General features: G+C 54.7%; 1 protein-coding gene across 1 annotated transcript; it reads left to right on the forward strand.

The window, feature by feature from the left end:
• On the forward strand, window positions 1–16,396 carry LOC149851743 (uncharacterized). The gene is given in 11 exon segments (XM_090030424.1): window positions 1–555; window positions 831–1,034; window positions 5,645–6,272; window positions 6,372–6,582; window positions 7,773–7,945; window positions 10,607–10,733; window positions 11,343–11,462; window positions 14,172–15,620; window positions 15,623–16,153; window positions 16,156–16,222; window positions 16,224–16,396. Coding segments are annotated over 9 exon segments (3,123 nt in total). The 5' UTR covers window positions 1–555; window positions 831–1,034; window positions 5,645–5,855; the 3' UTR covers window positions 16,252–16,396.
• The last annotated feature ends 11,334 nt before the right edge of the window (window positions 16,397–27,730 follow it).

Here is a 27,730-nt window from a genome sequence, read left to right on the forward strand (position 1 = left end):
CCTTGTAAGGGCCGGGGCGGGGCTGGCAGGTGCCCCGCCCCCGGGAGCGCCGGGGGTAGGTGGCAGCGAGTGCAGGGGGAGGGGCGCGCCGGGCGCCAGCGCTGAGGGGGCCGCGGGCCCGGGCCAAGCACCCCCGCCCCGTCCCGTCTTTTCCCGGCGGCGCCAAGTGCGGGGGCGCGGGGGTCTCCTAGCCCGGCTGCGCGGGGGCGGGAGCGGGCCAGGCGCGCGGGGCGGGGTCTCGGCGGCGGCAGGTACCGCAGCCTCGGCCGGAGCTCGCAGCCCGTGGTGGCGCCGACCCCCGCTGCGGCCCCTCAGCGCCCCCGGGGCGGGGCCGGGAGGACCGGCTGCCCCGCCCCCCCGGCCCCGGCGCCCCCGCAGACCCCCGCTCCCGCAGCTCTGCACGCGGTGTCGCCCCCCCCCCGCCTCCTCCCCGCCGGGGCCGCGTGCACGAGCGGCAGCTTCCTCCCCTGGCGAGACGCGGGGCCCGGAGCTGAGCGCCAGCAGCGGGGTTTCATCCCACCCGGTCCCCTGCCGCACGGCTGCAGCCCGAGCGGGGTGAGTGCGTGGCGGGAAGACACCTCTGTTTCCCCCTAAATCTCTGCTCCGTGACACTGTGACGAGGACGGGCCCAGCACAGGGGAGGCCCCGCACCCTGTCCCCCCCCCCCCGCCTCCCGCAGGACCCAGCGCTGGCTGCATCCCTGGGGGGGGACCGGCTCCCTCGGCCTCCGGGGCTGGTGTCGGCTGCCGGGGGGGGGCATCCACGGGGGAAGGCAGGGAGCTAGAGTCTGCCCGCAGCTGGTGATATATTTCGAATTGGTTGACCAACAGCCAACCAGACCGGGCCTCCACTGGACGAGGTGAATGAGGTCACAGGGAGGTACGAGTCAAGACTGCCCAGGAGGAGGGGCAGCAGCCATGCGGGGGGGTGGCACCGCACGTCTGGGCCGGGACCTGGAGCTCGGCGCTGGCAGCGGGGGTTTCAATCCAGCCTGGTCAACCTGGTCCCCTCCATACAGCTACAACCAGACTGGGGTGAGTGTGAGCACGCATGTGTGAGCAGGAGACGGTGGGGCAGTCTGGGCGAGAGGAGGACCCAAGGGCATGGGGGAGGGGCTGCCCATCAGCAGCTGGCGGTGGGGAGCCGGGCGGGCGTCGCGCTGTCTCATGTCTGGGGGGTGGGGGGGGTCCTGGCACAAGGTTTGGGCGATTTGGCCTGAGAGCAGGACATTTCGAAAGGTAATAATGAAGGGACCTTCCCCCACCGCTCCTCAGCTGTGGGTCAGGTTGAGAGTGCTGCTCAGCTCCCCCAGCCCAGGAGGACCCTTCCCCTGCTCCAAAGGCCTGTGGCCCTGCTGGGGAGATGGGCCCACATCTGCGCGCGTGTGTCTACGCGTGCAATTAATGCACACAAATAAACTCGTGCTTCTTGATCTGGCACAGGCCGGCTAGGCGCTGTGAGCGTATCAGCCGCTAGGCAGCTGGGTTCGGGATCGAGGAGGCGAGTCGGGAGTGAAGCAAAGGGAAATTCACTGCTGGCTCACGCGTCCAACAGCTAACGGACAGGCTAATGCGACAAACAGGTAGCAGAGCACTACAGAGCCAGCAGTGAATGATAATGTTGTGGTAAAACATGTGGAGGCTTTCGGGTCAGGTGAGGAGAAGCTTTTATTCTGAGCTCCAGCTGCGGAGAGAGCTCAGGGCGGCAGGGATGCACCAAGCGCTCCAGAGAGATCTCTCCCTTCACGCACCGTCATCCAGTCTGTGTGCTTTTGAACAGCCGTTACACAGGACGTGATTGCAGTCAGTTTTTCCGAGCAAGCAGTCAGAGATGCAAACATGCATTTTCTGTTGTCTCAAAAGCAAGGGACACATGCTTCTCTGCTGTCTCAAGGCTGCAGTTATGGGTGAAGCAGATCACTTGGCAATACAAGACACAAACATTTCCTTCTGTCTTTGCTGGCTCTGCATGTTAGAGCAATTCCCCACTTAACTGTCACGGTCATTTCCGACTTGCAGTTAGCTTGACCAAAGTTTAAAGCATCCATTTTGTTTGATTCGACAGTAAAACAGATAGAATGACAAAGAGTTCCCACGTGGGGTTGGCAACTTATCGGCAGTCCCTCTATGCCAGGTGTGCGCCAAGTTGTTCTGGCGAAGTCAGACGTTCCTGATCAACACTGTCCGAAGGGTCACCAGGAAGGTCCCTAGGTCAGGATCCGGTCCTCGCTCATGCTGGGAGTCCGGGGTCCAGGCTTGGTACAGCGATGGTCCTTCTGTCCCGTGCTTCGTGCTGGTCCCTTGACATGCGTGCTCCTTTGTGCCTTATCTTATGCTAATGTGTTAGCTCAGAGCCATTTGTGATCTTGCCCGACAGCTGTTACCCTATGTTTGGGATTAGAAGGTGTCAGAAATTAGAAGGTGTCATGGAAGATTACTGCCTAAACTTGGACTCACCAAATAAGCAAATCACACCACATCACTTTGGGGTTTGAGATTAACATTTACTCCGCCTAAGTTCAACCCAGCTGGCTACTTCCTTTCTGGAATTTTTCGACTGTGTCAATCATATCTTGCGGTCAGGTTTGTTATTTCGAGTGACCTTTAAGCAAGGACCATTGGGTTAGCTAAAGGTTGCGGTTCTGTTTTCTAGTTCCACTCTTTGGGACCCAGTTAGTCTTATGATCAGTACAGACAGTTAATTTTAACATTGCGGTTATACTTGCCACAGACAAGATACAATTTGCGGGTTACAATCTTACAAACTTTGCCTTAGCTAAGATCAACTGTCAGACTACTGTCACATGTCTCCAAGAAACAGATATTATTTGCTATAATTTGCTCATGAACCCCTTTGGTTCTGGCCATCACACTGCTCCAGAGTCTTTTGCTCATGGGCATACCATTTGAATGTGCGCCCTGGAGCAACAACTCCAAGGAATATTGTGCCAGACTTTCTACGTGCACAGCACATCCGGCTGCTGTGACGGGGTTGCAGTGCGCTGCAGAGGGGTGGCTGGGGCACAGGCTAGCTGGCAGCTGGCCGCAGCACTGTGGTGTTACCCATGAAAAAACTCTGGAGCAGACTGGCACTTGGCTGCTCCAGAGTTGATTTATTTTGTGTGCCCTTATAGGGGCACACGTGTAGATGCAGAGATGTTTCCTGCAGAAGTAGTGAAGCAGCTCTGCAGTAAACATTTTATGTAGATGCGCCCTATGGGAGAAAACTGGGCCCTTTATGGCCCCCTCCCAGAGGGGCTGGGTGGGGGCTGTAGTGGGCTCTCAGGGCAGGTCTCTGGTGCCCGAGGGGTAGGAAGCTTTTCCCCCACACTCCCACCTCCACCTAGCCCCCAGGGGTCTGCCCCAGTGGTGACAGAACAAACAGATCCACCAAACACTCGTCCCCAACCAGGGCCGCAGATGATGGGTTTCTTTCCAGCCCGGAAGATTCAAGACACCTGCGGACATGGATGATTTTCCAAAGGACCCAAGGGGAAACTGTCTCAGATCCTGGGGGGGCAGTTGGCTGTTGCCCTTTCCCTCAGGTAAGTGTTGGAGGGGCACAAAACATGGGCCTGTATGTGGCGGCAAGGGTGATTTGTGGTGGCCAGAACCAGAGGGGTTACTGTCATAAGCAATACATATATGCTCTTGGAGACATTCAGACAATAGTCTAAGCAGTTAAGATGAACTAATGCAAAGGTTGCAACCCACAAGTGGAATTTGTCTGTCACAATTTAACCAAAGTGTTGAATCCAACTGTTTGCGCTGATCATGGGACCGCTGAGCCCAGAAAATAAGCAGAGGTACAAAATTAGCTGATCTAACTGTTTTTTTTTTTAAAGGTCAAGCCATAACAAGATCTGACCACCTAATATAATCAGCACATTCCAAAGAATCCAGGAATAAGAAACTAAGGGCAGAGTAATGCTAATTTCAAGCCTCAAAGTATTATGTGATGTGGAAATCACGACAGGATCACTGCTTGGCTAGCAGAAGCACTTTATTTTTCATGGCCATGGGAGAAGAAGCAAGGGCAGCTAAATCACAGCAGAGGCAGAGCATAGGCTCTGTTATATGCTTGTGAGAAAAAGACACAGATCAGCCTGCCCCTTAATACACTCTTGGCAGTCTGACAACAATTCACCCTGGAGTCTTGCTAGACTAAACGTGTTTTCTCCAGCTGTCTCCCGATAAGCTTATCCTCAAGGTCTTTTTGTTATTTGGCCTTTACTTATGCTCCTTATTATGGCCTGACTTTATTTTGCTTGCTCCAGTATTTTTCCTCATCATGTGGTGTAATTTGCTTATTGGGTGAACCTGAGTTCGGGCGGTAACCTTTCATGATAATTTGTAACACCTTTTGATCTCACAGGGTAACAGCTATAGCGCAAGATTGTGACTTGCTCTAACGCCAACAGATTAGCATAAGATGAGGCATAAAGAACGTGCATGTCAAGTGACCAGCATGAAGGACGGGACAGAAGAACCATCACTGTATGAAGCCTGGACCCTGGACTCCCAGTGTGAGCGAAGACCGGATCCTGACTAAGGGACCTTTCAGGTGACCCCTCAGGCAGCATTGATCGGGGACGCCTGATTTCGCTGGAACAACTTGGCGTGCGCTGGCATAGAGGGACTGCCGATAAGTTGCCAACCCCACATGGAAACTCTTTGTCATTTGGTCAATGTGTTGTTATCATTCACTGTTAGCTCTTTATTACTGTACTATCTGTTTGTAGCATTAACCTTTCTGTTGCATGTATGACCTATCAGTAAATTTGCAGGATGTGATGGCGTGGGGAGGCGGGTTCCTCCAGCCCTGTCCCTGCTCCTGCTCTGTGGAGCCTGGGGTGCAGGATCCCGCTGTGCCCAGACTGGCCCATGGGGGCAGCACTAAGGGGTCATGGGGGGGGAGGGGACAGGGGAGTTTGGGCCCCTCAGGGCTGGGAGTGGGCACCCCCCCCCCGCACGTGTGTGTGTGCACAATTCTACCCCCTGCAGAGATCTCAGCTGGCACATGCCCCGCAGGACCTGCCCGGCACTCCATCCCCTACCCAACTCCTCCCCTCCCCCTGGGGCCTCCATCCACCCCACTCTGTCCCCCCAAGACCTTTTCCACGCTCCCCCCCCCCGACATGTGCCTTTCCCGCTGCATTCACGGCCGGGTGCTTGTGTGTGGGCGTGTGAGTGCCCTGGTGCCCCCTGCGTCCGGCTCCCACCATCCCCTTGCACACTTGAACCTGCCTGCCTGCAAAGGGAAAGCGCGGTTTCCCAATCCCTCTAGACACTGAATTTGGGACAAATGTCCTGAGTCATGCAGCCCAGGACCAGGATTTGAGATTCCTATTTGTGCACTGTCCCACCCAATCAGGGAGCGGGGGTCACCCTAACTGCAGGGCTGGGGGAGGAGGGAGCAGCCGTTGGGCTGGGGAAGGGGTGGAGAGCTGCGGCTACGCCATTTCTCCAGCCAGCTCGGTGCCGCATCCTGCACTGGGGCTGGAGGGGAAGTGAGGATGGCTCCAAGACTGCTCCGAGTTGGGGTGTGCGAGAGCATCAGGGCCGGGCAGACGTCGGGCTGCGGCAGGGTTACAGTCCCAGGTGTCAGATCCATGGCCAGATTTCTGCTGTCTCCTTTCCCACAGGTGCTCCTGGAGACCGGACACTGCCCACAGGCGCCGTGCACGAGTGTAGAGAGAGCGAGAGCCCAGGCCCCCGCCGGTGAGATCCCTCCTGGGGAGACGTGGCTGCTGCGCTAGAGTCCGTGGCAGCTGTGGGCCTTCCCTTCACGGCAGGAGCTGGCGGAGCAGGACCCAGGAGGTCTGCAGGCAGGGGCTGAGGGTGCAGAAGTCCCTCATGTCGTCCAGATCAGAGCCGGTCCACTGCCAAGACCTTTGGGGGCAGGATGCGGTGCAGGCCATGCAGCCCCCTTGTGAGGCCGAGCTGCCCTCCACGACCCCACAGCTGACACCACGGGATGAGCTCCCCACCCCAGAGCCTTGGCGCCGGCTCTTCCGTGGCCTGCGCTACCGGGAAGCCGAGGGCCCGCAGAAGATTTGCAGCTGCCTGTGGGAGCTCTGCCGGCGCTGGCTGGAGCCCCAGCGCCGCAGCAAGGAGCAGATGCTGGAGCTGGTGGTGCTGGAGCAGTTCCTGGCCATCCTGCCCCAAGAGATGCGGAGCTGGGTGTGCAGGTGCCGCATGGAGACCTGCGCCCAGGCCGTGGCCCTGGCCAAGGGGTTTCAGCTGGAGCAGGCGGAGGATGAAAAGCTCCAGGTTAGAGCGTTTGTTTGGTGCCATCTGCACCTCCACGTGTCTGGGGGATGTTCCTCCCCAGATCCTGGCTCCCCAGTGACACATTTATCTCATCCCCAGGTCAGGGTGTGTGTGGAGGTCGAGGAGGTGTCCTCAGACAAGATACAGCCCACTGGGGCCCTGCCAGAGCCTGGAGACTCCTGGGTGCAGCAGCTGAAGGCCCGTGGTGAGGACAGGCCTCTGGAGGAGGCAGGAGATCGGGAAACCCCAGGGCCCCAGGACGAGCTGCCTCATGATGCCAAAGAGGAACCCCCACCCAGCCCGGAGCCAGGTCCTTACCAGCCTTTTTAATGTACAAGGTTAACCTGGGCTCAACACCCAAAGAGTAGCAGTTACCTCCCCACACTCCCCCAACATTATTAGTGTTGGCTACTGGGTTTAGGCCAGTTGATTCTGGGGGACAACTAAGTAGAAAACAGGGATGGGAGTGGGGTCACAGGCTCCAAACAAGTGCTGCAAGAGGGGACAACGAGTGGAGCGGACAGTAGCTGGTGGCTCTTGAATGAGTGCAAGGAGCACGGGGCAGGTGAGGTGCGGGATGAAGTCCTGGCGTGCGGTTAGGAGCCTGAGTGCCTGTGCTGCGGTTGGGGCGAGCGGCTCCAGTGCCTGCCCCTGCCCGGGACAGGGCCGCAAGGTTTGTAGCTGTGTGGCTGGGGTGGGGCAGGGCTCTGGTCCCAGTAGGTGGTCCGAGGCCCAGGAACTTTCTCACTGCCTGCGCCGGTCCTCTCAGAAAGATGCTTTAGGTGACTGGCTCTTGCTCTGCTGCCATGGTCACAACCAGTGATCTAATTGCTGTTCTAATGAACAGTGTTGTAATAATATCAGTCAACAAGAGGCTGGTGCCGGTGATGCAGAAATGAGAGTCCACTGTGGCTGGTGCAGGTGCAGTTCACCCAGGTCTCCGTCCGGCTGGAGGGCCCCGGTACAGGGCAGACCTGGGAGCTGTCGGCATGTGGAGGGTCCCCGGGCAGGTGCCCTGGACCAGGCCCTTCCCCAGGCGAGGTGAGGAGCGGTGGGTCTCCCCTTTCCAGGGGCAGGAGGCCCGTCCCCCAGGGCAGAAATCTCTCTGCCAGAACAGTTTGATGGGTCCGTGCTCCAGCAGGTCGGCGGCTCTTGTTCTCCCGGTGCCCCTGGAAGCATTTCACACGTCATGGAGTAGACTGACCCTCCATTTCGTGCCCACTCCGCCCCAACATGTGAACATGATCCAGCACCAGCATCCCTCCAGATCCTTTCCCAGGGAGCAATGCCACGATGCCGTGATCACCACCGGCACTGGGGCAGTTCTAACAGCTCATCTCCAGCCTCTTGCCGGTGGGACAATGAGTCTCCCTTCTCCCCCTTCTTCCATACACTGCAGCCTCTAACTCCCTTCATCCCAGGCCAGTGCAGGACAGTAGCAGGGCTTTCCCTGTGCCACCACCCTAGGGCTAACCTGTGCATGCTCTTACCCACCCTCAGGTGCTGGGACCTTGAGCAGAGCAGATGAGCAGCCTCCCAAGGAAGGGCATGTCAACCTGGAGCGGCAGAGACCCTCAAAAGGGAGACAGGGACGGAGCGGCTCCCTGACACCTGGGCCGGGCCAGCTGCAGGAGGGGCAGGGCAGGCCGGCGAAGCAGGGGGAGAGCATGGAGGTGAGCAGGGCACCGGCTCGAGGTGGGGGTGGGAGTGCAGCTGGGGCAGAGCCCAGGAGGAGCCAAGGGTGCTGTCAAGAGTTTGGGGAGCAGAGACCTGAAGAGTGACCGGGGGTGCTGGCACGGGAAGGCCTGGTCAGAGTCCACCAGCCCGCACCAGGCAGCCCGGGGCAGTGGTCTCTACAGCCGAGCCCAGCAAGTCCTCTCCCCCTGGCTAGGACTGGGGAGCACAGAGGGGCTCTGCAGCCGATGCCAGCAGGGTCCCCCCAGCACATCAGTTTGGCAGGAGTGAGCAGCACACCTGGCTGCTGATTATTTGTGTTAGTGTGAGGTGAGGCAGAAGCCGGGATGATTTGCAGCTTACAAACTAACTGAATCAGAGGCTCAGCACAAGTTTTTTCAATTCTACACTCATTTCGTAGACATAGACATTAGGGCTGGAAGGGACCTCGGAAGATCATTGAGTCCAGCCCCCCCCCCAAAAGGCAGGAAGTCAGCTGGGGTCATAGGATCCCAGCAAGATAAGCATCCAATCTGCTCTTGAAGGTGTTCAATGTAGGTGCTTTAACCATCTCCGATGGCAGCCTGCTCCAGGCTTGGGGGCTCGGACAGTAAAGAAATTCTTCCTTATGTCCAGCCTGAAACAGCCTTGTAGTAGTTTATGACCGTTTGACCTCATCATCCCTTGGGGCGCTCTGGTGAACAAATGTTCCCTCAGATCCTGGTGGTCACCCCTGATAAACTTATAGGTGGCCATCAGATCACCCCTGAGCCTGCGCTTTTCCAGGCTAAAGAGTCCCATGGCTCTCAGCCTGTCATCGTAAGATCTGTTTTCCTGACCTCTGATCATGCGCGTGGCTCTCCTCTGGACTCTCTCAAGCTTCTCCACATCCTTTTTGAATTGTGGAGCCCAAAACTGGACGCAGTACTCCAGCTGCTGCCTCACCAAGGCCGAGTACAAGGGGAGAATGATGTCCCGGGATTTGCTCGAGAAGCATCTATGGATGCACGCCAGCATTTTGGTCGCTTTACTAGCCACAGTATTGTATTGCGGGCTCATGTTCATCTTGTGGTCAATGATGACCCCCAAGTCTCTTTCTTCCGTAGTGCTAACCAGCGTAGCACTGCTGAGCCTATAAGGATGCTGCAGGATTTTCCTTCCATGGTGGAGAACCTTGCATTTTTCGGTGTTAAACACCATCAGGTTCTCATTCACCCATTTGCTGAGCCTGTCCAGGTCAGCCTGGATCACCTGCCTGTCTATAGGTGTGGATGCTTTGCCCCGAAGTTTGCTGTCATCGGCAAACTTGGCCAGTCCACTCCTGACTCCAATGTCCACATCACTAATGAAGATGTTGAACAATATGGGTCCAAGGACAGAGCCTTGGGGGACCCCACTGGTCACAGAACACCATGATGATTTGACTTCGATCAATTACTACCCTCTGGGTCCGACCACAGAGCCAATTTCCAGGCCATCAGATCATGGTGGACCCAAAGCCACAATTGGCCAGTTTCGCCAAAAGGTGATCATGGGATACCAGATGGAAGGCTTTTTTGAAGTCAAGATATAGGACATAAATCACTTCTCCCTTGTGCAGGTGATAGGTACCTGGTCATAGAAGGAAATGAGATTGGTCAAGCAAGATCTACCCGCAACAAACCCGTGCTGGCTATCCCTCAGGATGCTGGCATCAGCCAGTCCATTAAGGATGGCCTCTTTAATAAAATTTTCTAAGATCTTCCCCAGGATAGAAGTGAGGCTGATGGGCCTGTAGTTAGCCGGACCCACTCTCCTCCCTTTCTTCAAGATCGGCACCACATTGGCCTTCTTCCAGTCTTCGGGCACTGCACCAGAGCGCCAGGAGTTTTCAAAGGTCCGTGCCAGGGGCTGGGCTATGACGCTCGCCAGCTCCTTGAGTACCCTGGGGTGCAGGTTGTCAGGGCCAGCTGACTGGAAGGTATCCAGCTTCTCAAGGTGTTCCTTCACGAGGTCAGCATTAATGTAGGGAATTTGATAAGTTGGAATTGAAGGCTGTGCACAGACCAGACTATTAAATAGAGTCTTATGAATACCAAGTGCAGGGGCAGCATGGTGGGAAGGGGGACAGTGCTGGGAGAGGGGATGTAAGTAAAGACTCCCCCACACAAAGGGGACACAGCAGCTAATCTCGTTAATTAGACAAGACTCCACAGTCCCCATGTGGACCGTGCTTAACGCAGCCCAGCCTGCAGTTGATTTTTTTTGTTGCACAGCTCCACGTTCAAGTTTGTTTTGAAGTGTCTGGTGTAAGGACAGCTGCTCTGAGGTCAGCACTGGGCAGTGCAGGGAGGTGAAAGTGTCCTGGGACAAGCCTTTGTCTCTTCCTGGACCAGATGTCACCAGCAGGGCCAGGGGGCTGGAAGGGGCGGGGGGAGTGTGGGGCACCAGCAGGGGTGCGGGGAGGGCTATGGGTTGGGAGGAATATTTTCTTTTGAGAGAATTTGCAGTTTTTAAATGGAGAAAACCAGGGTCCCTGCATATCATGTGCCAGCTGAGTCGCATACCCCTGCCTGTCCTGGCTAAGCGTGCACAGCGCTGTAGTGCAGAGCGAGTGCAGACAGGGCCGCTGGGGGCAGCTGGGGCAGGAGACACTGATGGTGTAACGCTTGTGCCTGCAGCTCCGGGAGGCGTTTGAGGACGTGGCAGTGTATTTCATACGGGAGGAGTGGGAGCTGCTGGAAGAGGAAGACAAGGGGCTTTACCGGGACCAGATGCTGAGGAACTACCGAGCCCTCGTTTCCCTGGGTAAAGCTCTGGTTCTTGCTTTGCCCTGGAGCCATGTGAGCTCTGAAGCGGTGTTGTCTTCTCCCTGGTTTTAACGGTCTCATCCTCATGAACGTTTGGCCGATGGCTGAAATCCTTTTGCTCCCCACTGCTCTGTCCATGATCAGCCCTCTCACATTTCATACTTGTGTACATGCCTCCTTCATTTGATGCAGCCGCCTTCCTTGGAGTCTTCCCCCTTGATAACATGATTTCCCTTTGCCTTCTCACCGTGATCATATCGTGTGCCATTCGTTGTGCCTCAAAATGCACTAACAGCTGTTCCTTGGGCAGTTATCCCGAGCTCCTCCCTCTCTTGCCTAATGTGTCCTGTCCAAATTCATTTCCACTCATTTGCCTGGAATTGCACTGGTGTTTGCCTTCCTGTGACCATATGTCCACTGCCTGGATGAAAAGGACCATCCTCTTCTCCCTGCTATGCCTTCCCTTTCAGCTGTCTCCCCGTCCGTTCTCCCTTGTCCGTCAAATCCTTAGTATAATCCTTGAGATCATTGGCTCCATTCCCCAAATTTCAGTTGCTTATTCTGCATCCAGTACCAGTGAATAAACTCTGCTTAACCACTGCCCAAGCAGGATATCGAGGCCCCGCCCCTGACTTAATCTGCCGCATCCAGCGAGGAGAGGTGGAGCTCTGGGTCTGTGGTGATGAGGACCGTGGGGAAATCTCGAGGTCGGAGGACCTGCGGCCAGGTGAGTTGTGGCTGTCTCCTCCACCCATATCCCCTCTCCCAAATGCTCCCTGCCAGGGTGAAAGGGAGCCTGGAAACTGCAGACCTCCCTGTGCTGCCATCCCCGGGTGCTGACCTCAAAGAGCTTATGCTGTCGTGTGTGCACGCCCTGAAATTCAAACTGTGGAAACGGTTACCAACAGGATTGTTTTTGCCAAAGACCCCCCGTGTTTGACATGGCCCCTTGCTGATTTCATATCCAGTGAACTGTAATAGTAATTATTGCAAGTTTTGTCCTTGTAACACGACCCAACAAGTGGCTCAATTAGACATTATAGCAACGCCCTTTGGTGGTGCCGGCCTCGTGTCCTCCACTGGCTGTGGGAGATGTTTGTTTCTGGCTTTCCCGCTGTTCATGTAGAAATTGCACGACTGCCCCCCAACTCCCCAGAGTAAGAGCATACACACAACCCCCTCTTCCTTTGTTTGTCCACTACATCAATAACTTTCTCATGCCAAATTGCCCGATCCTCAAGTTCCTTACCAGCCGAACAGTTTTTCACCAGCGATAATCATGGGCAAGTCATTTAATCTCTTCCAGTACTCAAATGATGGTATTCTTTAATATTTAAGATAGCTTTTTAGATCAGACAAACACCCCATGGTCAGGGTTTTTGGGGACCAGACACGTTCTTGGGAATTCTGCCCCTTCTATATAACGGGCAAAGCTTTCCTTGTTGTTTCAAATAGATTGCTTGGTACCACGGGAGCACTACCAGTGCCCCTCTGCCCTGCAAGATGCTGGAGAAATGCTGAGGGTCAATAGGAAACCAACAAAAGGATAATAATAAAAACAAACAGTTCATCCACCCTTCTCAATCTTTGGCATGACTGATATTTTTAAGGCCCAGGAGGCCATACTCCAGGGATGTACCATTTTCTGTAGCCACTTTGCCGATATTCCAGAACCCATCCAGAAGTAGAGCTTACATTTCATTGTTTATCATACTTCCCATCACAGCCCCATACAGCAATAATGGTGCACAAACACAGCCGAGCAAGCAAGACAATTACTATATGAAGCTCGAATCTTCTTTGTACGTAGTGAACTTCTTGATGATTCACTGCTGGTCCACATCCTGGAAAACACAAAGATAAAAAAGAACAGGCCTTAACTCCCTTTAAGTTAATTCATGTCATGGGATCACTTTGCACACTGAGACTGGCTTGGCCCTGGCCCTGGCCCTGGCCCTGCTACAGCTCCTTCACCGATTTCCCCCTTTGCAGCTTGAGAGGCTGCTTTTTAGCAATCTTTTCTGCTACAAGTGACAGCTGCTGCAAGGTGCACCCTGCCACACACCTTCCCTCCTTGGCTTGCACCAGGGGCTTTCTGTTGGGGATGGCTCCCCCTATCCTTTTCCCAGCAAAGAGTAACCCACAAGGCAGTGGAAGCCAAGATTTTCAGGTGCTCTGCACTCACCTTTCTCAGGGGTGGCAACAAGTCACATTTTGTAGAGACTGCCATGCCACAAGTAGCTCCACCACACTAACCAGTCCCAGGAGGGTGTAGTTTTCAGGCCTTCCCCAGGACTAATTTTTAGGCTCTTCTGCCCTGATTATCTTCACCCCTCATGGGCACAGTGTCTCACTTCTGGGCTTTTTGCCTCCCCCAGCCATTCTTGTTGTACAAGAGAGAGGCTGGGGCTGTCCCTGGTGTCTCGTGGTCCGGCTGACCTGGAGCACCGGATGTGTGTACTCCTTGGCTCAAGCTGCATGAAGTGGGTGAGACTCAGAAGATTTCATGTTGTGGGGGGAAGTGAACCCCCCACTGTTTACACTAGAATCTCTCCTGTGCCATTTCCACTCTGGGGCCCCGAGTGTCACAAAGCCTGAGGCTCAGCCCAGAGTCCATGTGCGGGTTCATGCCAATGCCTTTGTCCCAGTGCAGATTCCTGTGGTGTGCAGGCTGCCTGGCATTCATTAGCAGAGGAAACCTCCATGGGCTCCAGAAACAGGTAGGAAGCTGATCGCTGCTCTCAATCCTCCACTCCCAGAACATTTCTTGGAGGGACAGTGCATGAAATATGATGGGTTTTGCTACCAAGCAGTGTAAGACAGTGCTCACCACACACTCCAGGCTGGTGACAAGCCCCAGAAATGCACCCCGAGTCTGTTCACCCCTATACCCAGATGTGTCTTTCAGGACTGCCAGAGATCATGGGCAAGCATTGCAGATGGGTGTCGCCAAAGCACTGGGGCTTCTGGAGCCTGTCAGACCATTCAGGTGGGGGACTTAGCACCATCTCCCCCTAGAACCACCAGCGCTGTGAGATATAGCAGCCCTTTGAGAGCCTCATTTTTCCTTTTAGCAGGTCCTCCTGCTCTCATCCTCAGCCTGTTAAAACATGAACCTATTCAGGTACAGTCCAAATGCATATGTCCCATGTGTTTCTTGGAGCAAGGCCTGAGGTAATGGGGCCGAGAGCTGGGCCAGCAACCTTGAGAGTATGCCTCTTTAACTCCACCAAGTAGGGAAGATGAGACTGGCACAGGGACCTGGCACTGCCTCACTCAAGGCACTTGGACCTTTGGCTGAAAGACCTAGTTCTCTTGAGGAAACACAAGTGCCAAGTCCTATCCTGCTCTGAGGCCCATCCCAGCAGAAGGAATAGCAGTGCTTGCCCCTTGGCAGCAGGCAGGAACTAATCTGGTGTTTCCTCCTTCCTTGCAGGACATGCCTGGTTGCTGAGCAGAACTGAGGAGCAGGCTCCTCAGGAAGGGCCTGGAAAGCTGGAGCCACCACGGGCTTCCCTGGGGAGTATGGGTGAGGTGGATGACATGAGCCCAGTGAACAACCAATGGCACAAGGGTCAGGGGATGCCCCAAAAGCAGAATAATGTAGCAGTGAATACGCTCCCATCTCTAGTTGGGCATGGGAGTGAAGAAGGGAAAGAAGCCAGAAAAAGCCCAAACTGCAGGGACGAATATGTCATGCTGAGACACCTGAAGAGGCAGAAAGCAAAGGTCCACGGGAAAGAGACACCGCATGCAAACCAAGGCAGTGTGGGGGACCTCAGTGGGAAGCAGGAGCTCACTACCAAGCTCGGGGGGAGAGCTCACCCCTGCCGTCAGTGCAGGAAGAGTTTTAGCTGCCCCTCCCTCCTGGCTCTGCACAAGAGAAGGCATGTTGGGGAGAAGCCCCATGTATGCGCCACATGTGGGAAGAGCTTCACCTGCCTCTCGACCCTGGCTGCTCACCACCAGATCCATTCTGCACAGCTCCCCCACCGCTTCACCAAAAGCGGGGAGAGCTTTGTACGCCGCTTGGAACTGCTCAAAACCCAGGATGTGCACAGGAAGAAGCGTCAGTACCACTGTGTCACATGTGGTAAAACCTTCACCCATTTCTTCTCCCTGGCTCAGCACCAGCGCGTGCACTTGGGGAGGAAGACGCACCGCTGCACCAAGTGCAGGAAGAACTTCATCAGCTGGCAAGGCCTGTCCCAGCACCAGTGTGTGCAGAGGAGGCAGCAGCCACACTGCTGCACGAAGTGTGGGAAGAACTTCAGGCAGCCCTCCAGCCTGGCCAGGCACAGGTGCGTGCACACAGGGGAGAAGCCACATCATTGCTCTGTGTGTGGGAAGAGCTTCATCTCCCCTTCCAAGCTGGCCCAACACCAGGTTATCCACACAGGGGATAAGCCATATCAGTGCTCTACATGTGGGAAGAGTTTTGCCCACTCCTCCACCCTGGCCCGGCACCAGCACACCCACACAGGGGAGAAGCCACATCAGTGCTCTGAGTGTGGGAAGAGCTTCAGTTATGCCTGCTACTTGGCACGGCACCAGCGCATCCACACAGGGGAGAAGCCATATCAGTGCTCTGAGTGTGGGAAGAGCTTCACTCACTCCTTTGGCCTGGCCCACCACCAGCACATCCACACAAGGGAGAAGCCACATCACTGCTCTGTGTGTGGGAAGAGCTTCACCCAATACACCAACATGGCCTGGCACCAGTGCACCCACACTGGGGAGAAGCAACAGTGCTCTGAGTGTGGGAAGAGCTTCAGTTATTCCTCCGAGCTGGCCCGGCACCAGCTGGCCAGGCACCAGCGTATCCACATGGGGGAGAAGCCATATCAGTGCTCTGAGTGTGGCAAGAGCTTCAGTCATTCCTCCAACCTCAGTGCATTCACACAGGAGAGAAGCCATATCAGTGCTCTGAGTGTGGGAAGAGCTTCAGTTATTCCTCCTCCCTGGCCAAGCACAAGCACACTCACATTGGAGAGAAGCCATATCAGTGCTCCGAGTGTGGAAAGAGCTTCAGTTATTCCTCCAACCTGGCCAGGCACCAACGTGTCCACACAGGGGAGAAGCCATATCAGTGCTCTGAGTGTGGGAGGAGCTTCAGTTATTCCTCCTCCCTGGCCAGCCACCAGTGCATTCACACAGGAGAGAAGCCATATCAGTGCTCTGAGTGTGGGAAGAGCTTCATTTATTCCTCCAACCTGGCCCAGCACCAGCGCATGCACACAAGGGAAAAGCCATATCAGTGCTCTGAGTGTGGAAAGAACTTCAGTTATTCCTCCTCCCTGGCCAACCACAAGCTCATTCACACGGGAGAGAAGCCATATCAGTGCTCTGAGTGTGGGAAGAGCTTCACTCGCTCCTCCAGCCTGGCCCAGCACCAGCATATTCACACAGGGGAGAAGCCATAAAATGTTCTGAGTGTGGGAAGACTTTCAGCATCCTCTCCAGCTTGGCCCAGCACCAGTGCATGCACACGGGAGAAGCCACATCATTGCTCTTAGTGTGGGAAGAGCTTCACCTACTCCTGTAGCCTGTGCTGAACACCAGTGCATCTACACAGCGGAGAAGTTACATTGGTGCTCTGAGTATTGGAAAAGCTTCACCCATCTCTTCCACCCATCCTGGAATCAGCACATCCACACCCAGAGGCATCCCTAATTCTGCCAGCAGTGCAGGAAGGCCTTGGAGATGTCTGCGTGCTCAGCACCCACCAGTGGCTGCATTCAGACAAGCACCCTCATGCTGGTGGCCTGCAGAAAGAGTTCCCCCAGGCTTTGTCTCTTGTAGGGTACAGTGGGAGTCCAGAGCCCAGACGCTGGCCCCCAAGGTATGGGGGGGCAGGGCTAAGAGGAAACACCTCAGGCAGAGGTCAGCCCTGATGTGGGGGAAGGAGATGAGGAGGAGATGATCTTTGCATCAGCCTGTGAGCCTGTGCATTCCTCATCATTCTCTAAAAGTACTCCCAGGGGAAGAAGTGCCTTCACACTAGGGTGCCCTCCCCCAGACAGCTGATGACACCCACGGACCTTCCTTGGCTGCCTCCCAGCTTTCTCCTTCCTAGTCCAGGGGTTCTGGTGTATGAGCCCCTGAGTTGCAGGGAGGAGTGCATTTATGGCTGGGGAAGCATTCCCTGTCCTCCTCCCTGACCTCACCTTTCCTCACCACCACATCACCCCTCTCCAAGACCTGCTGATGCCCAGTGGGGTCTGCAAGGAGCTGCTTCTGCCACCTCCGGAGCCTTTTTGTCCTGTTTTGCTTTTCAGCCTCTGCAGAACTGTGCACCACGGGGTGAGGGCTGCTCCCCTGCCCTCCTCCCCTTGTATTCTCTCTCATACATTCCCTGCTACTAAAGCCCGAGAACTGGACATGCCACCTATGAAAATAAATTTAACCAGGTGCCTAACTTGACTAAGAAAAGAGAACAGAGGTGCTGATACTGAGTATTTCAGAAAAATGTTCTAAAATAAGAAAATCCTGGATGCCTTGTTTTCATCTTGATATATTACCCTGTGTGCGGATGTTAGTTTTTTTTCTGTCTGAGAACCAGAAATTGATGACCATTGCTATAAGCACAATGTTTCCCATTTCTTTAAGTAAACTGCCTGTGTGTCTGCGTGTCAGGCCAGTGATTTACTCCTATTTGTTTCTCCAAGCTCGTATTTTTTTTCCATCTCGGTTTTAAGTATAAATATGCCTGTTAACTTACAGAGTTCGAGAATTCCTTTGAAACAGGCAAGTGGGTGATCCCCCTTGCTGTAGGGAATTCTCCCTGTGATCATGGTATAGCCCTAAATAATGAAAGGCTGGCTCTGTCAGTTCTGATTCAACCACAACACAGTTTGATTTCTTCCATACACTCCTGTGGTTGATCTCTGTGTCCTCTCCCGAGGTGTGCAATGGGAACAGACCCAGGCCCACAACCCTTTCGGGGCAGATCTCTCTGTGCCTTCCCAGCCCCTTCCCTTTCTAAGTGATTCACCACAATCCAGAGGTTGTTGGTAGCCCTTGGGAGCAGGAGGTGGTCTGATCTACGCACCCTGCTGCTGCCCCACTGGCTGCTCCCACCCACTTCTGCCCTCTTCTCACAGCAGGACCCAGAGCTGGGTGAGTCAGCACCACAGGGTGAGCAACCCTGGGTGAGCGACTGGAAACTGGTGCAATGGGTGCCCCAAGCAAGGCCCGTCTCCCCTGTTCCTGCCCTCACCCACCACAGCCACCCATCTGCAATGGAGGTGATTGTGGGAGTATAGGGCAGACTGTGCATGGTGCCAGCTCCAGCGGGGTTTCTTCCTCCTTGGGAAAGCAGGTTCTCCACACTGCTGACAGCATCCCTGCAACATGCGGTGCTGGGGCATGTATTAGGGTCAGGACAGGTGGTGTGTGCTGGGCCTAGGGTGAGGCTTTGGACACAGGCTGTCCAGCCAAGCATGGGGAGATCAGGCTGAGTTTGTCCCCTCTGGGGGTTGCCGGGTTGCACCACCAGTCCCTGCAGAATCAGGGGCAGGGCTGGAGCTGTGGGCATTACTGCCCATGCCCTGCAGGGCAGAGGGCACCAGATGGGGTGGGGGTGGTCTGTACTGACCTGATGCAGATGCTATGGTCTGTCCCATATGGGATCTGTGTTCACCTGGGGCAGGTGTGAAGGGAGCCAGGGTAGGTAAGGGTGATACCTCATTGCCCTGCAGGGGGCATCATCGGTGGGGGTGCAAGTTGACCTGGGGTATGTATCAGGCACACCTACAGGGGGGCTGGGGGGTCCACACTTATCTGGGGCAGGTGTGATAGGGGCTGTAATGGGGCAGAGGATGTTATACCACCATTGTGCAGCAGGGGGTGCTGTGGGGGTGCCTGTGCTTACTGGGGCAGGTGTGGTGTGGGCTGTCATCGGGTAAAGGGATGGGTGGACCCCCATCTCTTCCTCTCCTACTTGCCCTCCCCACACCTGTGCCCAAAAAAGCCCAAGCCCAACTGGTGACCCCACGCCCTGCAGCATGTTCGGGGTTGTCCGCCCGTCTGTCCCTGTGATCCCAAGTTGATGTCATTGATCCAAATTGTCTCTCCCCAATCTCGCCTGCCATGACTTTGATCTTATCCCAGTGGTGGGGTTTGACTATGGGCGTTTCTTGTGCATGGGACCGCGGGACGACAATCTTCTGCGAGGCTCCACCTCCCCTCTACCTCACCCTTACACCCCACCTTGATGAATGTTGATGGTCTTCAGCCACGTCCCTCCGATAGCTGGGGCTTGGCGCCCTTTTCTTAGGCTATAGGAGTCCAGCTAAAGGCTCCCCCCTTCTCTCCCTTCCTCCTACTCTGTCTGGGCTCTATACCTCACAGCCCCTCCAAAAGTGAGAAACAAAAAAACCCCACAAAGTATATCACCGTCAGAGAAACATCAGTTACCAAGGGATGCCCTTCACCCCCTTATATGCCTATTCCTGCAGCCTGCCCTATTGCCACTGGCTGCAGCCTCTAAGGTCCTTGACAAGCCTAGACTCGGTCTGGGTCAGCCTGCTCTCCCCCTCCTCCTCCCTTTCATTCTCTACCAAGCCTGTGGGTTCAGTGTATTCTTGGTGGATCCCCTCAGCGCGTCTCCCCCACGGCTTCTGGAGAGGCAACTCTATATGGTCATTGCCCATCTTCCGTCGCTCTTCCCGCATCCGATGCCCTTCAGCTTCTGCTAGGGGTACCTCCTTGGGGCTGTCCGAGCCCTCTACGATCCCACCTGATCCAGTGATCTGGCTTCTGCCATGTCTCCTGACCCTTTGTGGGCACCTCCAGGTCTCAGTGCTCTCCAGCTCTCTTTTACCTCCGCATCTCAGCTCTGCCTTCCTGCCTCCTGCCTTGTTGCCGGCGGCAACCTCCTCCTGCAGGGTCTCGCTCTCTGCTCCGGGGCTGCAGGCTGCAAACCCCCGTGCTCCTCCACTCTGAGGGGATTCTGAGAGAGCTTCTCCCTCTGGCGCTCCTGCTGGTCTCCTCCCTTTCTCCTCGCGCGCAGCTCCTTTAACTCCCCTGACCGGCTCCCACAGTTGCTGCCATCAGCTGGCCGCAACTTTATAAAAACGCGGCTAACGAGCTGCTTGGGTCCCGCCACCACTTCCAGCTTTGTTGCGGTTCCAGCTAAAGGTAAGAATCTTTCTGTTCGCTTCTCTTTTCTTTCTTTCCTTTCTCCACCCCATTCCTGTCCCCCGGGTTCCCCTCGGGCTCCCTGGGATTTTCCTCTTGGTTGCTCCCTGGGACACATTGTTCAAATGTTGCCCATACCCCCTGACTTGGTGTCTTGCCTCAGCATTCCCTAACCCAGCAACCGAGTTTTAATCAATCAAGTTTAAATAGATCTCCCATAGTGGGACCGGGGAATGTACAGCCTGAGATGCCTGATAAATGCTGACCTGGGTGTGTGTAAATGGGGCTTGATTAGCATTTAGAGCACAGATTCCCCATCATGCAGTGCTCCCCTGCATCTCTGATCCCAGAATTCACTGCAGTCTCTGCTTCAGGCATTCTGTTCTCCATCACTCATGTAAATGAATGGTCATCCTGTTCCATCTTGGATGCAAATGAGACCTAGGACAGTTGTTTCACTCTTGTCACCCTTGTCTGGAGGTTTTTATGTGCGTCTCTCACTGCATTTTAATCAGTTTTTGTTTAGGGGGGGGGATTCTTTGTGAGTCAGTCTGCATCCTGTCAGGGTTCCCCAAGAACATGGAGCTGAGAGTGATGTGAAAAATCCAGATAGGATCACTGTTTGGCAAACAGAAGCGCTTTATTTTATAAGGCCACAAGAGAAAAAAGCAAGGGGGAGCTAGTTCTCAACAAAAGCAGAATACAGGCTTCTTCATATACTCATAAGTCACATACAGGTCAGGCTGCCCCGTAACACTCTTGGCAGTCTGACAGCAACTCATCCTGGTGTCTTGCAGAACCAAGCGTGTTTTCTCAAGCTGTTTCCTGATAAGCTTATCCTGAAGGCCGCCTTGTTATTCTCACTCGGCCTTCACCCACATCCCCCATCCTGGCCTGATAAGTATACATTCCTTTCAGTACTTTTCCATTCCTCATCATTCGCCCCTTGTAAGCGGTTGTGCTTACACCTCTATATTCATAAGGCCTTTGACATCTTGTCATTCACACTCATAGGCACCTCCCTGAGCAACATCATCTGCAACTCAGTCCTAGAGAGCCTAGAAACACTCTGGGCAGTTTTTGATAAAGAAAGGCGTAAGAAACATAGAATCATTTGGATAATGATGAAAATGGCAAAAATGCATAATAAACCCAGGATGCACCATTTCAGCAGGGATTTTAACCATCCCCCTACTTCTGGTAGCCAGCCCCACCAATCAAAGGGCTTCTCTTCTGCAACTGCATGAATGACCTGCAACTGCCTTCTTATGGTGCGAAGATCCTCCTGCACTCATTGGTGCTGATCTATCCAAGTACAGCAAGTGTGGTTCACAACCGCACACACCCCTCCTTGGGCGGCTAAGAGATAACCCAAAGCCATATGGTTTTCGGTAGCCACCTGCCCTATCTGGGTGATTTCATCATTAAGAGCTCCTAAAGCATCACCGCTGACATTAAAAAATTTCTCCATAACTCCTGAAACATTTCTAATTCAGCTACCCCCAACCACAGGAGGAATGCCCTAGCAAATTGGTGCAATCCCATGGATCGGTGAAACAGTGGGTTTTCAACAGCCCGACTATGTCTGGGCAGGCCGGGTGGGAGATTAGACACCTCATGCCAAGAAAGGCTTGGGTGTAAGTCAAATTCTGGGACGAGTCTCCCCAGGGTACAGGTGCCGACCCAATGCCATGGTAAAATCTTGTGGGCGTCATTCCCACATAGCCAGAACAAACCTGGAGCAGCTATGGTAGCAGTGGATATAGTCTTCCTGGACTTCCGGAAGGCTTTTGACACTGTCTCTCACCCTGTTCTCATTAAGAAACTGGGGGGCTGTGGTGTAGACACCCACACAGTCAAATGGGTCACCAACTGGCTGGAGGGCCGCACCCAGAGGGTGGTGGTGGATGGGTCCTTCTCAACCTGGAAGGACGTGGGCAGTGGGGTCCCCCGGGGCTCGGTCCTCGGGCCCGCACTGTTCAACATCTTCATCAGTGACTTGGACGAGGGGGTAAAAAGCACCTGTTCAAATTTGCTGATGACACTAAGATGTGGGGGGATGTGGGCACACTGGAAGGGTGCAACAGGCTACAATCAGACCTGGACAGGTTACAAGGGTGGGCGGATGAGAATAGGATGGGATTCAACACAGACAAGTGCAAGGTGATGCACCTCAGGAGGAACAACCGGCACCATACCTACAGGCTGGGGAACTCCCCTCTTGTCAGCACGGAGGTGGAAAAGGATCTTGGGGTCATCATTAACTCCAAGATGAACATGGGCCGGCAGTGTGGGGACGCGGTCAGGAAGGCCAACCGCACCTTGTCCTGCATCCACAGATGCATCTCGAGCAGGTCCAGGGAGGTGATCCTCCCCCCGTCCATGCGGCACTGGTCAGGCCGCAGCTGGAGGACTGCGTCCAGTTCTGGGCGCCGCACTTCAAGAGGGATGTGGACAGCATGGAGAGGGTCCAGAGGAGGCCACTCATATGATCAGGGGACAACAGGGCAGGCCCTATGAGGACAGGCTGCGGGACCTGAACCTGTTCAGCCTCCAAAAGAGAAGGCTGAGGGGGGATCTTGTGGCCTGTTATAAACTAGTCGGGGGGATCAGCAGGCACTGGGGGAGTCACTGTTCCCCCAAGCACCGCCAGGAGTGACCAGGAATAACGGTCACAAGCTGGCAGAGGGGAGATTTAGGCTAGATATCAGGAGGCACGACTTCACGGTCAGGGCGGCTAGGGTCTGGAACCAGCTTCCAAGAGAAGTGGTGCAGGCTCCTACCCTGGGGGTGTTTAAGAGGAGGTTGGATGAACATCTTGCTGGGGTCGTTTGACCCCGGTACTCTTTCCTGCCATGGCAGGGGGTTGGACTAGATGATCTGCTCAGGTCCCTTCTGACCCTAGAAACTATGAAACTATGGTGCTGAGGTCCCTACAGGTTGTGTTTCCAATCTTACACTTTCGATTGACCTGTAAGGTATAGCAAGGGGCACGTTGGCTCCCCACCAACCTGTGTTGAGATATTGATTAGTTACAGGAAGTCGAACCTAACAACACGTAAAATTCAGACCTGTTCATTACTAGACTATGGGTGTCCTCCAGGGTTTTATAGATAGTGAGGGACTCGTTGGTGCACTGAAAGGATGCGTTTCCCAGGAGGACCCCAGATGTAATATGGGAGCGATAATCAAAGGTTACTCAGCATTTGGGGTAGTGTCCCACTGAGTAACCAGCTTCGCCCATCCTGCCACTCACATTAAATCTATAACAGGGCAGCTTCAAGTCTAGAAGACGGTCTCCAGCTGTTTTGGGTCCTTTTCCACCCCTCAGGGACTGACTGTTGTACTCTATTAGAGTGGGAGGAAAATCTAACGAAGCTGGTATTTGTACTGTTTCCCCAATCCTCAAGGGGAATCGGTACCCCAAGCATTGGGATTCCTCTGGCCGGGTGTGTAGGCCTATGTATGCACACCCAGCAGTTTGTAAGGTTGCTTGTGTAGCAGAAAGCCACCTTGGTTTTTCCCCAAAATCTCTGCCCTGTGACAATGTGATTAGATGGGCCAGCACGGAGGAGTCACACCTCAGCCTGTCTCCTTAGGTAACCTGAGCTGGCTGCAGTCCTGAGGTGGGGGAACCTGCTCCCTCTGCCCACGGGACTGGCATCAGCCACCTGGGGGAGGGGCATCTACCTGGGGGGCTGGAATCTGCCTGGTAACAGGTGATGCATTTCAAATTGGTTGGCTGACAGCCAACTGGGGCTGACTTCCACTGGACCAGGTGACTGAGGTCACAGGGGGCTATATAGGTTGGGGGGGAGGAGGCTCTCTCTCTTCGGCCATGAGGTGAAGCAGCAGCAAAGCAGGGGAGACAGAGGCAGCCTTGCCATCGGGACCCAGCTCTCTCTCACCCCAGACTCCAGAGGGGAAACTGGAGAACTCTGGAAGATGCTTGTGAGTAAGCTACTCAATCGGATTAGATATCTAGCTGGCAGTAACACAGATGCGTGATCAAAAGGCTACCTCAGCCCCACTGTTTGCTCTTTAGGATTTCTAAGATATTGCTCAACCCTGTACCCTAGTTTCCCCTACCCCCTGTAATCAATAAAGCTCTCCTTTTTGACTGGTGTGGGAGACTTATTGAGGGGTGGGTCTAAATTATGCCAGAGAGACCCCTTAGGTCTGCGGACTAAGGGAGACTTTGCTTTTTGACCCCTGACTTGGGGAAGTGCCCCAAGTGCCTGTACCGGGTCGAGTACCCGTCGGACTATTAGGCCTGTGTTTCCCCGAGGACACAGGGCCGAGACAGTCCCTTCTCGGGGTGGTGGGGGCGATGTTACCCCCAGACTAGCGAGTGTGCTCCAGGAGAGGGGTCGGCCAAGCATAAGGACCCCTAGGGAGGCATTCGGAGCCTGGTCGGGCGCAGGGAGGTGGTCAGCTCAATTCAGGAGCGCCCCCTACTGGCCCACCACAGCTTGCACTAGCAATGCTCTGCCCCAGGAACATAATACTGTTCTCCTTCCATGCCCTGACTAAAACTCCTGGCATGAGGCAGAGTAAAAGAAGAGACAACATCTCTGGGCCTGCTCAAGCACTACCTCAAATGCTGTTGTCCCTTGGAACTTCGAGGGGCTACCTTTGACTAAAATTTTGGCCTCCAGCACACTACTATCAACAAAACAGTGACCACAAAAATGCAGAACAGCGTTACCCCCTGGGGAGTTTCTAAATCTACGTAATTATCTGCAACTTCCCAAGGGTTAATGCGATTCATACTAAACTACTAAAGACATTTCAATACATAGAACAAAAGTTTGTAGCCTCAGGTAAAACTTGGCTAGCCGTGTAGGCTAGTCTTCAAGATTTTGTTGTCCAATCTTCACTCACAAGTAGCTAGTCTTCGAGATGCCATTGTCTGATCTTCACTCGCAAGGAACCCTCTGGATCTTCAAGGAGGTATTGCTGGTGAGCAAAGCCTTCCACTCCATCAGGGCAGTTACCTTCTTGCAGTGGGAGGTATGGACCCAAGCAGAAACCTCAGCAACTTTCACAGCAGTGGGAGTGGTTAGCAGAACCTGGAAAGGCCGCTTCCACCAAGGCTGCAGGCAATCCTTCCTCTGATGGATGTTAATCAGGACCCAATCTCCCAGTTGGACTGGATTGACAACAAGCCACCATCTAGAGACTGATGTTGCGCTGTGGCTTTAACCTGCAACGAGATAACTTTGAGGGCCTTGGTGAGCCCTTGGCAGTAGGTTAACAGAGAATCATGGAAATGAGTCAGGTGTTGGGGTGGAGGTGCGGCAAGTCCCCTCATGGATCGACCCGTAACAATCTCAAAAGGGGTCAGACCTGAGGACCTCTGAACAGAATTTTGGATTTGGAAAAGTATCAATGGGAGGGTCTCTGGCCATTTTAGACCAGTTTGTTCACAGGTCTTCACCAGGCGAAGCTTAATGTCAAAGTTTTTCTGTTCCACTTTACCCCCACTCTGAACATGATTTGGGGTGTGGAGCTGGTATCGGATGGAAAGGACCATACAAACATGTCAGACCACCTGGCCAACAAAAAGGGCACCACGGACTGAGTCCAGGGAAAGGGGTAGACCGAAGTGGGGCAGCAGGTCAAAAAGAAGCTTTTTGGCCACAGTGAGAGCATCAGCCTGTCGGCAAGGGTATGCCTCAGGCCAGCCGCTAAAAAGGCAGACAATGACTAACACATACTTCCAGGGTCCCGACCTGGGCAACTCAGTGAAGTCCATCTGGAGGTGGAAAAAAGGGTAGAGACCTAAAGGTCTGTGGAATGCACGTGGCTGGCAGGGTGGGCGGCCAGGATTGTGTCACTGACACTGCGGACACTGGCGACAAAAATGGGCAGCCACGGCAGAAAAACCGGGGGCATACCAATGGCAGCCAGCTTTGGCTATCATCCCTCTTTTGGCCGAATGGGGCACTGAGTGGGCCATTTGAGCCAATAGGGATAACAGGGCTCTGGGGGCTACAAGGTGACCAGATGGGTGCTGCCATAAGGAGTTGGAGTGGAGAAAGCAGCCTGCAGAGATCCAGGCATCCTTTTCGGCATCTGGGGCGGCATCCTGGAGAAAGGGGAGGTCAGAGGAGACATAGTTTCATAGTTTCTAGGGTCGGAAGGGACCTGAGCAGATCATCTAGTCCGACCCCCTGCCATGGCAGGAAAGAGTACTGGGGTCAAATGAACCCAGCAAGATGTTCATCTAACCTCCTCTTAAACACCCCCAGGGTAGGGGCCAGCACCACTTCTCTTGGAAGCTGGTTCCAGACCCTAGCCGCCCTGACCGTGAAGTCGCGCCTCCTGATATCTAACCTAAACCTACCCTCTGCCAGCTTGTGACCGTTATTCCTGGTCACTCCTGGCGGTGCTCGGGGGAACAGTGACTCCCCCAATGCCTGCTGATCCCCCCTGACTAGTTTATAACAGGCCACAAGATCCCCCCTCAGCCTTCTCTTTTGGAGGCTGAACAGGTTCAGGTCCCGCAGCCTGTCCTCATAGGGCCTGCCCTGCTGTCCCCTGATCATACGAGTGGCCTCCTCTGGACCCTCTCCATGCTGTCGACATCCCTCCTGAAGTGCGGCGCCCAGAACTGGACGCAGTACTCCAGCTGCGGCCTGACCAGTGCCGCATAGAGGGGGAGGATCACCTCCTTGGACCTGCTCGAGATGCATCTGTGGATGCAGGACAAGGTGCGGTTGGCCCTCCCTACTGCCTCTCCACACTGCCAGCCCATGCTCATCTTGGAGTCAATGATGACCCCCAGATCCCTTTCCGCCTCCGTGCTGATAAGACGGGAGTTCTCCAACCTGTAGGTATGGTGCCGGTTGTTCCTCCCGAGGTGCATCACCTTGCACTTGTTGAAACCCATCCTATTCTCGTCCGCCCACCCCTGTAACCTGTCTAGGTCTGATTGTAGCCTGTTGCATCCTTCCAATGTGCCCACGTCCCCCCACATCTTAGTGTCATCAAAAAATTTGAACAGGTGCTTTTTACCCCCTCATCCAAATCACTGATGAAGATGTTGAACAGTGCGGGCCCAAGGACCGAGCCCTGCGGAGCCCCACTGCCCACGTCCTTCCAGGTTGAGAAGGACCCATCTACTACCACCCTCTGGGTGCGGCCCTCCAGCCAGTTGGCGACCCATTTGACTGTGTGGGTGTCTACACCACAGGCCCCCAGTTTCTTAATGAGAACGGGGTGAGAGACAGTGTCGAAGGCCTTCCGGAAGTCCAGGAAGATGATATCCACTGCTCCCCCTGCATCTAATGATCTGGTGATCTGATCATAAAAGGCCACCAGGTTGGTCTGACAGGACCTGCCACTGATGAACCCGTGTTGGTTGCCCCTAAGCATGCAGTCTCCTGCTGGCCCCTCCTGGATGTGTGCCAGCATAATTTTCTCGAACAGTTTGCCTAGGATCAAGGTGAGACTAACTGGCCTATAGTTTCCCGGGTCCTCCTTCCTGCCTTTTTTGAAGATGGGGACCACGTTGGCCCTCTTCCTGTCCTCCGGTACCTCACCAGAGCACCACGAGTGCTCATAAAGTTGTGCCAGGGGACTTGCAATGACCTCGGCCAGTTCCTTTAGAACTCTAGGGTGGAGATCATCCAGGCCGGCTGACTTGAATACGTCCAACCCCTCCAGAAGCTCCCTAACTAAATCCTCACTAACCCGTGGCCCAGGTGTGCCTGCCCCGGGGCCCGAGGGGGGCCCAGCAGGGAGGTGGCTGTTCTGGTCCCTACTTAGGAAGACGGAGGCAAAGAAATCATTAAACATGTTAGCTTTGCCGTCTGGTGTGACAACCAAGTTACCCATGTCGTCCTGCAA

This window comes from Crocodylus siamensis, unplaced genomic scaffold, assembly GCF_052110815.1.
Source record: "Crocodylus siamensis isolate JL-2025a unplaced genomic scaffold, ASM5211081v1 HiC_scaffold_294, whole genome shotgun sequence".
NCBI lineage: Eukaryota > Metazoa > Chordata > Crocodylia > Crocodylidae > Crocodylus > Crocodylus siamensis.